Source organism: Taeniopygia guttata, chromosome 17, assembly GCF_048771995.1.
Source record: "Taeniopygia guttata chromosome 17, bTaeGut7.mat, whole genome shotgun sequence".
Lineage (NCBI taxonomy): Eukaryota > Metazoa > Chordata > Aves > Passeriformes > Estrildidae > Taeniopygia > Taeniopygia guttata.
The window spans coordinates 1472186-1483263 of record NC_133042.1 but is presented as its reverse complement, the minus strand read 5'-3'; the positions used below and the strand labels follow the sequence as shown (position 1 = coordinate 1483263).

Here is an 11078-nt window from a genome sequence, read left to right as displayed (position 1 = left end):
GCCTCCCCAGCTCCCAGAACTCGCCCTGAAGCTGCTGGAATGGGATTCACTGAGAAGTCTCTTTGTTCCAGCTCAGGCACACTTTGCAGATGTGGGGAGGGATGGAAAGAGGAATTGGTGCCTCCCAGATCTGCCTGCCTTGGAGAGGAGTTTTAGGGAGCTGTAACAACCTCCTGAGGTGTTGTCCTCTCACAGCTGGGGCCTCTTGGGAATGCCAGCACAGCAGAGAACACCCTGATCCTGGTTTGTGGTGTCAGACAGGAAAAGCAGCTCTTTTCTAGGCTGCTCTGGGGCTCTTCCCAGTTGGAAAAGTTTGAAGTTCTGTACATTTTCCCAGCCTGACCTCAAATTTGATGCACCTACAACATGGGAAGCCTGAATTTAACTGAAGTCCACTTTGGAGGAATGCTGAAAAAACAGAGCTGGTCATTGTGCTGAAGATGGCAGGACACAGCCCTGGGCAGAGGCAGGGAGAGTCTCCAGCTCCTGCATTCCTGCTGTGGCAGCCTGCCCTGCTCCTTCCCCGGGCTGCAGGGAGCAGTTTCCTGAGCACCAAGGAGCTGCTCAGGCTTTTGAAGTTGCTTCCTTCAGCTCACCCCACTGTGTGACTCCTCCTGTCAAGTGTCCTCCACTGTCAGAGTCCTCCTGAGTGGGCTCTGCCCCAAACCTCACCTTCCTCTCACTAATCAGATCTGACCTCACCCTGCCCAGGCACCTGATGAGGGTAATCCAGGGACCAGAGGAAATCCATGTGCCCTTTTCACAGAACACCACCAGCCGTAAGGAACTGTTTGGTGGCCTTTGATCCAAGCAGCAAAGAGCTGTGACTCCATTCCAAGGGTGACAAACCAGGGCAGCTGGGGTGACACCGAGCAGAGCTGGATGGAGGCGGAACAAAAGCTGCTCAGTCAGAAAATCTGGGATATCGCTCCCCATCCATGTGCCCAGCCCATGGTCCAGGTCTGCAGCCACTCCCTGCTGAGGGCCCAGCTGTGACACGGATGGGGAAGCAGCTCTGGGATGCATTTGGGACCGGCTGATTGAACAGACGGGGGATTCTCTCCTGGTTCCCTCGGGAATGGACAGAGCAGTGCCTGGCACCCACAGCTGTATCCCAAAACACTCAGACACCTCCAGGGCCCTCTCCTCAGTGGGCCACCGGGGGTAGGGCTGGAGGCTGAGGTGGCCACACTCCATTGTCTGGTTTAGATCAGCACTGTCACTTTCCCGGAGGATCCTCCGGCAGAGTTTCATCCCCTGCCCACAGGAGCAGGGAACGGCGTGCTCGAGCTCTTCCCACCCCACCTGGGCACTGCAGCCCTTCACAGCACCTCGTGGGATGGTTATTCTTTTCTTTAAAAAAATACGTGTTTATTTAAAACAAAACACTCGGCAAGGGGGCGATCACGGCCATGTTAACCAAACTTAAAATCCAAAAACGCAACAGCTCAGAGGGCGGCGCGGCCCAGCGGGGCCGGGGCTGCCCGGTCAGAACTCGAAGGTGCCGAAGTGCGCGGCGCGGCCGCCGGCCTTGGGCTGCGGCTTGTACCCGATGCGCTCATTGATGAGCTGCTCGCGGCTCTTGTGCTCCGTGCCCAGCGCTCCGATCGCCGCCGCCTCCTCGCCGCCCGCCGCCGCCTCCGCCTCGTCCCGCTGCTTCCTGCGGCTCTGCGGGCGAACGGCCGGTCAGGGCCGGGGGCGGGCCGAGTCCCCCGCGCCCGGCCCCGCGCGCACCTCCAGCTCCTTCCGCACGCTCTCGAACTCCTCGATGTCGTCCAGCTTCAGCTCCAGCCGCGTCGGCTTCCGACGGAGCATCGCCGCCAGAGACACCGCCACCAGAGACACCGCCACCCGCGGCGGCACCGAGCGCGGCGGCACCGAGCGCTCCGCCCCGGCGGGCCCGCCCGCCACAGCTCCCGGCGTGCCCCGCGCGGCCCGCCCTCAGCGGGACTACACCTCCCGGCGTGCCCCGCGCGTCCCGCCGTCCTCGGGCACTGCACCTCCCGGCGTGCCCCGCGCATCCCGCCCGCAGCGGGACTACAGCTCCCGGCGTGCCCCGCGCGGGCCGGAAGTGGCCGTGAGGCGCCGGAGCCCGGGCGCGGCGGGTCTCTCCCCGTTCCCGTCTCTGGTTCCCGCTCCCCTCCCGGGCTCTTTCCCGTTCCTGCGCTTGTTCCCGCTCCCGCCATGGCCACCGCGCGGGCACCGGCGGCGCGCGGTGCGGCCCGGCCCCCCGAGGTGAGTGTGGGGAGGTGGGGGCGGCCTCGGGCCCGTTCCCCGCGCGGCCGCGGCGCCGCAGGGGCGGGAGAGGCGGCGGGGGCCGCGGCTGCTGCTGCTGTGTGGGGTTTGCGGTGCTCCGGTGACACCGGAGCCGTTCAGAGGAGCCCAGGGCTCGGTGCTCTGCGTTCTCAGCCGGTCCTGGCGCCTCCCCTGAGGAGCCGCTCGCTTTGGGCTGGGACGCGGCATCGCCCCTGCCTGTGCCGGTGCAGGAGGACGAACAGCTCCGTGTCCCAAAGCTTTTTCAAAACATACCCCTGCAGATAATAAATAACAGGGACCCAACGCTGCCCGATGTCAGCATTTCAGTGCGGCGTTTTATTCTTCTGCTTCGGTCTTCGGGCAAAAACCTCAACGTCCTTTGGCTGCTCCGTCCCTGGCAGTGCCCAGGCCCGGCTGGACGGGGCTGGAGCAGCCTGGGGCAGTGGCAGGGTGGGATGGGGTGGGCTTCAGCGCCCTCCAGCCCCAGCCAGCCTGGCACTCAGAGGCTGTTTGCACGGTGCCCGCTCTCCTGGCACAGCCGGGCTGTTTGCTGTCCCCTGTGCCAACCCCTGCCCCTCTGGCTCTCCCTGCAGCCCCCCAAGGCCAAGCCCGCCGAGGAGGCCGAGGCTGCCCCGGCCAAGCGGGCGCCCATCTTCTACGGGAGCCTGGAGGAGAAGGAGCGGGAGCGCCTGGCCAAGGGCGAGACGGGGCTGCTGGCCAAGGAGGCCATGAAGGCTGCCATGGAGGCCGGCAACATCAACATCAGCAGCGGTGAGGCTCTGCAGACACCCCTTGTCATCCCTGCCCGCAGATGTGGCACTCCAAATGCCTCTGCTGGCTCTGTGGGCATCGCCTCACAGCATCAGGGTGGGAGGCTGCGTGCTTGGGTCTCCCCAGGGGCTGAGGGAGGGGTGCAGTGTCTCCCTCTGGGGACATGCCAGTCCCTGCTGTGTTACCTGCCGGGGCAGGGGATGCTGTGGGTGATGTGCAGAGGTCCCGGCAGCCCCGGCTGGCCCCGGGCCGTGCTGGCTGCGTGTGCTCAGGCCGTGTGTGTGTGCCAGGGGAGGTGTTTGACCTGGAGGACCACATGAGCGAGCGGCAGGCCGAGGTGCTGGCGGAGTTCGAGCGCCGCAAGCGCGCCCGGCAGATCAACGTGTCCACGGACGACTGCGAGGTCAAGGCCTGCCTGCGGGCCCTGGGCGAGCCCATCACGCTCTTCGGAGAGGGTCCTGCAGAGCGCAGGGAGAGGTGCTGTGTCTGCAAATCCCTGAGCCCCTCCTGCCTCTGCAGCCAGCCCTGCTGTGCACAGGGCAGCTGGCAGAGCTGGGGGTGCTCAGCCTGGGAAGGGGAGGCTCCAGAGCCCTTCCAGGGCCTGAAGGGGCTCCAGGAGAGCTGGAGAGGGACTGGGGACAGGGGATGGAGGGACAGGACACAGGGAATGGCTCCCAGTGCCAGAGGGCAGGGATGGATGGGATGTTGGGAATTGGGAATTGTTCCCTGTGAGGGTGGGCAGGCCCTGGCACAGGTGCCCAGAGCAGCTGTGGCTGCCCCTGGATCCCTGGCAGTGCCCAAGGCCGGGCTGGATGGGGCTGGGAGCACACTGGAATAATAGAACGTGTCCCTGCCATGGCACTGGATGAGCTTTAAGATCCCTCCCAGCCCAAACCAGTCTGGGATTTCTGTTGTAAGGACCCCAAGGCAGAGGGAATGTCACAGTGATATCTGTCAGGTGAGCTGAGAATCCACTGGCTAAATGCAGCTTCATGACTCCTTCCAGGTTAAGGAACATCCTCTCGGTGGTCGGCACAGACGCGTTAAAAAAGACCCGGAAAGATGATGACAGGTCCAAAAAGTCCAAAGAAGAGGTAAGGGTGTCTCCTGTCCCCTGACAGAAGGGAGGGATGTTATATCCAGCTCTGATATATCCAAGACTCCTGGCTTTGGCCAGCCTGTGAATTCTCATGGCATCCCTTTAGGCTTTTTCCATGTTGCCCATTTCAGCAAATCCGTGGCAATGTTTGGTCTCAGTGAGGAGCACCAAGTGTGGTTTTTACTCACAGGCTCTGCTCTGTGCTGCACTCACTGTGCAAACCAGGAGAGCAGTGTGGGCCCTTACCCACTGTAGCAAGTCCCTTACTTTCCTTCACACTTGGGAAGAAAAAAAAAATGTTCCTTCTGCTGCATCTATTTCTGGCTTTGATTGCTCTTTCTGCTTCTGTCTCTCTTCTGAGTCTCTTTTACCTTTTTATTTTTGAGCTTTACTGTAAGAAATAATTTCTGCAGGTCTGGGCTTTGTCTTTAGTGGGTGATGTGTAAACAAGGAGGGAGTTACGTGTCAGTAAATGCAGATGAGTTCAGGGGTTCAGGTTCAGCTGGAACGTTGAGAGAAATGGCAGCATGGCAGGACTGGATCTGTAGGGCAGCGAGTTTGATTTATCTCTCCAAATCCCTTTTCCTGGGGCTCAATTGTGTAGAAGGCCCTTATAAAGAGGCCAGAGCACAGCAGGGTTTGGGGCAGGGGTTTGCTGGGAGGAGCTGAGGGGAATGCATGCAGGGGCAGCAGCACCAGGGCTTTTCCATTACTTTTATTTCTGTTTTTACAGTATCAGCAAACCTGGTACCACGAGGGCCCTCGCAGTCTGAAAACAGCCAGGCTGTGGCTGGCCAACTACTCACTCCCCAGGTGAGAGAAAACAGAAAACATTTGTCAGATCCGAGTGCAGATCCCACTGTGGGCAGCACAGGAAATCCAGGGAGTAGGGAGGGAGGTCCAGTGAGCCCAGAGCCTGAGCTCTCAGGGACTGATGCAGAGAAGAGCAGGGAAAAGGCACTTCCAGCAGCAGGGAAGGGGCAGTTCTGGGGGTTGTCACCCCACCTCTGCTCTCCCCAGGGCAGCGAAGCGGCTGGAGGAGGCCCGGCTGCTCAAGGAGGTTCCCGAGGCCACCAGGACATCCCAGAGGCAGGAGCTGCACAAATCCCTGCGGGTAGGTTTGGCAGCTGCTCCACTGCTGTGCTCACAAGGTTTGGCTGATCCCCCAAAGAGCCCAGCAGGAATTCACTGCCTGAGGGGCTGTCCACATGCACAGCAGTCTCTGCAGTCTTGGGAAGTTCTGCTTTTCCTCTCCTTCCCTGTGTCTCTGACTCCTTCAGAGTGCTCCAGGGAGATGTAATTTGTCTCTGTGCGTGGCAGAGGGTGCAGAGACATCCCTGTCTCACCTGTGAGGCTCAAGGAATGTATTCCTGGCTCTGGCTGGGGAGCCAGGGAATGCAAGGGAAAAGCTCTGGGTGCTGAACATGGTTGGGATGACTCTGAGATGCCTTTTCTGAGCATGCTAAGCCAGATTCCCAGCTTAACCTAACAGAGAGGCTCAGACACAGCGTGTGCTGCCCCCCTAATCCTGTTTACTCCAGAGGATTTACTTCTCCCCTCTTCCCCGTCTGTCTGGTTGGATTCTTTGGCCGAGTTGTGGACAGATGCCAAACTCCAGCCAGTTCTGTGCCAGAGCTGCAGCTGCAGAACCCTGGGGCAGGGGGGACACGTGCCATGGGTGGCCCTGGGGGGCTGAGCTGTGCCCCCAGGTCGTGCTGGGCCAGGCTGGCCCTGGCCCTCCTGCCTGGAGCTGGAGTGGCTCTGAGGCACCATCTCCCTTTGAAAGTGACTTTCCAAGGGCCTCTGCCTCCTCCTGTGCACATCTGCCTCCCTCACCTCAAGCTTTGGCTGGGGATAGCTCTGGGCTGGTTGTACTTCACTCATTTATTGATGGTTTTCTTTGTATTTCTCACAGTCCTTGAATAACTTCTGCAGTCAGATTGGGGACGACCGCCCGCTGTCCTACTGCCACTTCAGCCCCAACTCCAAACTGCTGGCCACAGCCTGCTGGTGAGCCTGCCCTGGCAGCACTGCTCTGGGGGCTGGGAGAGCACAGGAATGGTTTTGGGAATCGTGAGAGGCTGCTCTGAGCTCTCATCACCTCATTTATAGCTGAGCAGAGATTCATTGATCTGAGCTGGTTGAACAAGGAACATCCATCTGTCCCTTGATGTTCTTCTCCACTGACATCCATTCCTTGTTTTCTGCAGGAGTGGGCTGTGCAAGCTCTGGTCTGTGCCTGACTGCAACCTGGTTCACACCTTACGAGGTAGCGAGGGGCTCTCACTGGGGCTTTTGGTTCTTTTGTTCCTCTCTGTGCTGAGCTCCCACATCTGAATTACTCTGTGGTTTAAAATGTTGTCTTTGGGCAGATTTCTGTCTTACTGTGAGCATCCCTTGGCTTGGGAGCATGGGAATGTGTCATAAAGTGAGAAGGGAGACCTGGCCTTCAGCTCAACCTCAGCTCCAAGTTTGCTGTTTCTGTTCCTGAACAGTTTGGTTTGGTTTCCAAACCTGGTTTGAATTATTTGAGTTACAAACAGCAGCAGTTTTGGGCAGGTCACTTGACAACAGTGAGGTTCTTTGAGTAGTGTTCACAACTTGGGCTAAATACAGATGTGAGGACAAATCCTTTGATTCATATGTTGAATTTTGTCTGCACTTTGAGACTGCCACACCTTCATTCTGGGTGCTCTCCTTGGCTGCTCCTGGAAGTGCAGTTTGGCTGGGGGTGACAGGGCAGTGTCACCCAGCACTGAGGACATGGTGGAAGTGTTCACCTCCCTCACCAGTGCCAAGGAAATGCTGTTCTGGAGAACTGTGGCACATTCTGAATCTTGTTTTCCTTGCCTTTCAGGACACAGCACCAACGTGGGGGCAATCGTGTTCCACCCCAAGGCCACGGTGTCCCTGGACAAGAAGGATGTGAGCCTGGCCTCGTGTGCAGCTGATGGTTCTGTCAAACTCTGGAACCTGGAAAGGTCAGAACTGCTCCAGATGTGCACAGCTGCAGCATTGCTGTGCTGTTCATTCCATGTTCCTCCAGACATTCACCATCCTCCTGCCAATATGACCTTTTCTTGTAGTTACCCCAGTGCCCTCCCTGGCCTCAGTATGTGCCACCCTCTTCAGCAGAAAGAGAGATCACCCTGGTTAGGGAGCCAAGGTGAGGGAGATTGTCTGAAAGGGATTGAGGCAGAATTGCTCCTGGGCACTGGTGAATTGCTGGGGGTGATGGATGGAAGGTCTGGGGACTGTTCATTTTTACAGCTCACTTAGGAGAAAATTGCCCCTCTTGGATATTAATAAATGAATTTTTGAGTGGCTGGAAAGCACCAGGATTTGGAGAGGGATTGAACAAATACACAAGCAGGCACAAAAAGTTCTGCCTGTCCTGCAAACAAGTGGCTGCCACTGCACAGAGGAGCTCTGGCAGATGGGCAGCACCTCTCTCAGGCCTGGGAAGAGGAGAATGGTTGAGGCAGTGAGCCTCAGCATCACCTGATTGAGAAGTGGAGCCTGCAGGGCTCCTGGGAAGGGCAGGCAGCTCCCAGAGCCACAGTTGTTTATCCTTAGCTGAAAGTCACAGTGTCTAACAGCAAAAGTGCCCCTGTGCAAAGGGACAGGGGGGCTGTTGCCCCCATGGTCACATGGCTCTTGTGACCATGTCTCTTAATTAACCTGTTGGAAAGAAAGTCCAGTGCTGTTCAGATTACGTGTGAATGCTCCTGACCTGCTGCCTGTCATTCTGGGAGAATAAATATTCCCTCCATCCTGTCTGCCTGCATCCTGCAGATCAGGAGTTGTTGTGTTCTCAGAACTCCCTGCAGTTCAGGTAGTTTGTAGTTTGTTTCTGTACTTCCAAAAGTGCTAATGACAAGGGCCTTGTTAATTATCATTAATAATCATCGTCATCCCAGGAGAGCTTTACAAACAACAGGAGTTGTGGAGAAAGGGCTTCACTAGAGCTTTGTGAGTGTGACCCAAAGGCAGGATTCAGAATCATTGGCTTCAGCTCTGATCTTCCTGGCTGGTTTGATTTCATCAGCAGAGCTTTTGCTGCCATCACAGTGTGTGGGCAAAGGCCTGGCTTGAGCCAGACCCGTGTGGCCAGTGGCCAATGGTTTGTTCTGTGTTTCAGTGATGAGCCGGTGGCAGACATCGAGGGACACAGCATGCGAGTGGCCCGTGTGATGTGGCACCCCTCAGGGAGGTTCCTGGGCACCACCTGGTACGGACACCTGGGCACTGGCGTCCAGGAATGACCATGGGCTGCCCAGCTGCTGGCCCCGTGGTGCCAGGCTTGTCCACAGGGCAGGCCTGGCCATTGGTGACCACAGCAGGCCATTGGGTTCCTTTCCCTCCTGTGTGTGAGACACTGTTGGTCTCAGGTGGGAATAAAATGCTCCCAGAGTTGGTGAAATATCCTGTTATTCTCCCTGGAGTTACATGGAGATCAGGGGAAACAGCCTCAAGTTACACCAGGGGAAGTTTAGGTTGGATATTGGGGAGAAACATCTTCACAGAAAGGGTAGCCAGGCACTGGAAGAGACTGCCCGGGGTGGAGTCACCATGCTGGAAGTGTTCAAAAACCACCAAGATGTGGCATCTGGAGACATGGGTTAGTGGTGAACGTGGTGGTGCTGGGTTAACACTTGGACTTGATGGTCCTGGAGGGCTTTTCCAACCTGAGTGACTGTGATTTAAGGAGTGCTGTGACTGTGATTTAAGGAGTGCTGTGACTGTGATTTAAGGAGTGCTGTGACTGTGATTTAAGGAGTGCTGTGACTGTGATTTAAGGAGTGCTGTGTTCTTGCAGCTACGATCACTCGTGGCGCCTGTGGGACCTGGAGGCGCAGGAGGAGATCCTGCACCAGGAGGGGCACAGCAAGGGGGTCTACGACATCGCCTTCCACACTGACGGCTCCCTCGCCGGCACCGGGTGAGCTGCCCCTGCCTCTGCGTGAAGGCCTTGCTGTGACAAGGGATTCCTGCTGGGGGCAGGGATGGATGGGGAATTGGGAATTGGGAATTGTTCCCTGTGAGGGTGGGCAGGCCCTGGCACAGGTGCCCAGAGCAGCTGTGGCTGCCCCTGGATCCCTGGCAGTGCCCAAGGCCAGGCTGGACAGGGCTGGGAGCAGCCTGGGACAGTGGGAGGTGTCCCTGCCCATGGCCAGGATGGTCTGTAAGGTCCCTCCCAGCCCAGCCCAGTGTGACCCTGTGCTTGCAGAGGCCTGGATGCCTTTGGCCGCGTGTGGGACCTGCGCACGGGCCGCTGTATTATGTTCCTGGAAGGGCACCTGAAGGAGATCTACGGGATCAACTTCTCCCCAAACGGGTAAGGAGGGAGCTGGCACTGCTGTGGGAGCTGTGAATGTAAACTCCACTCCCTAAACACTGCTCTGCCTCCTCTCCGTGGCAGGTACCACGTGGCCACGGGCAGTGGGGACAACACCTGCAAGGTGTGGGACCTGCGGCAGAGGAAGTGCATCTACACCATCCCTGCCCACCAGAACCTGGTCACCGGCGTCAGGTTTGAACGTGAGTCCCTGCTCTCCCTATCCCTGCCCCAAGCAGCTCACACCCACACCTGCTGAGCAGGGATGCCACGTTTTCATTTGCAAGCCTCACTTCTCCCCTTCTCTCCTCCCGTGCAGCCAACCACGGGAATTTCCTGCTCACGGGCGCCTACGACAACACGGCCAAGATCTGGACCCACCCTGGCTGGTCCCCGCTGAAGACACTGGCGGGGCACGAGGGGAAGGTGATGGGCCTGGACATCTCCCTGGATGGGCAGCTCATTGCCACATGCTCCTACGACAGAACTTTCAAGCTCTGGACAGCCGAGTAGCTCAGAGGGGCCAGTTATGGACTGGGATGGGGACATTGATGACTTTTGGTTGCTTTTTTATATTAAAGAAAAAAAAACAGGAATCCAGTGTGTTACAGCAGCTGCAGTCATGGCTGCTCTGGAGGTTGGGTGTGTTTGAAGCACCACTGTTGGCCCAGGCTTGGTTGTTGTCAAGTTTTGGGGGTTTTCCCACATTTTGGACTGTTCTTATGCTGCAGGTACCACTTTCTGCTGTAATTTTGATCCATGTACTTCTACCCTCCCTTCCAAGTTCAGCTCCCAGGTGTCCTCCAAACATTTGTAGTAAGCACAGAGCATCTCATGTTTGGTGTGTGGTTCAACTTCTGTTACTGCCCTGCTCACCTTCCTTTTTGGTAGGAGTGCAATTTCAAACTTGATTTGCCTTTAGAGAGAGAGAGCTGAGAGGAAGAGGCTCGTGGTGCCCTTTCCCCTGCCTCCACATGGGTGTCTCTGCATGGAGATCTGCATCCCCCTGGATTCACTTACAGTAGATGTCCAAGGCCAGGGAATCTCTTCTTTTCCACCTTGTGTCCCACTCCATGAGTTGTCCCACGGACTGGGTGTTGTAAATCCATGTCAGCATCTCCTGTTTAGGGTTTGCTGTGTGAGTTCACTCAGTGTAGGATTGTCTTGTTCTGCCCTGCCCTGGGGAGAGCTTTTGTACTTGTTTGTTGTTTAAATTGAGGTCTTGCAAATAATGTGCCCTGGAAAATCTAAACAGGTTTTGAATGCGTATCCTGGGCTCAGGGTCTCACAAAGAATGGAGCAATTACAGGAATTTCACTGCACAGTTTGATTTCTGCTGGTGTAAGAAACAGCTGAGGAGGGGTGAGGTCATTTGGTTTGTTCAGCCTGGATCAGGGGAGGCTGAGGGGAGATTTCTCAGGGTCTGCAGCTCCTCCCAAGGGGCACCTCTGATCCCTGATCTGGGACAGGGCCAGGGCAGCTCAGGCTGGAGAGCAGGAAAGGTTCTTCCCCCAGAGGTGCTGGCACTGCCCAGGCTCCCCAGGGAATGGGCACGGCCCCGAGGCTGCCAGAGCTCCAGGAGCCTTTGGCCAGCGCTGCCAGGGATGCCCAGGG

General features: G+C 57.5%; 2 protein-coding genes across 4 annotated transcripts; one reads left to right on the top strand and one right to left on the bottom strand.

The window, feature by feature from the left end:
• Window positions 1–1343: 1343 nt before the first annotated feature.
• CDC26 (cell division cycle 26) lies at window positions 1344–1904 on the bottom strand. Of its 2 annotated transcripts, XM_072936481.1 has the most exons (3): window positions 1868–1904; window positions 1735–1837; window positions 1344–1668 (listed from the first exon to the last, which is right to left on the bottom strand). In XM_072936481.1, the coding sequence occupies exons 2-3, from the start codon at window positions 1813–1815 to the stop codon at window positions 1489–1491; spliced, it is 261 nt and encodes an 86-aa protein (XP_072792582.1). In that variant the 5' UTR covers window positions 1816–1837; window positions 1868–1904; the 3' UTR covers window positions 1344–1488.
• Window positions 1905–2041: 137 nt separating this feature from the next.
• PRPF4 (pre-mRNA splicing tri-snRNP complex factor PRPF4) lies at window positions 2042–10060 on the top strand. 2 transcript variants are annotated; one of them, XM_030286331.4, is made up of 14 exons: window positions 2043–2235; window positions 2850–3027; window positions 3318–3504; window positions 4034–4121; window positions 4860–4939; window positions 5147–5240; window positions 6042–6136; window positions 6337–6395; window positions 6984–7107; window positions 8268–8357; window positions 8946–9068; window positions 9357–9464; window positions 9549–9667; window positions 9784–10060. In XM_030286331.4, the coding sequence occupies exons 1-14, from the start codon at window positions 2185–2187 to the stop codon at window positions 9975–9977; spliced, it is 1590 nt and encodes a 529-aa protein (XP_030142191.4). In that variant the 5' UTR covers window positions 2043–2184; the 3' UTR covers window positions 9978–10060. The 2 variants fall into 2 exon arrangements, with proteins under 2 accessions (XP_072792895.1, XP_030142191.4); XM_072936794.1 differs by lacking the exon at window positions 8268–8357 and having other exon boundaries at window positions 2042–2235.
• The last annotated feature ends 1018 nt before the right edge of the window (window positions 10061–11078 follow it).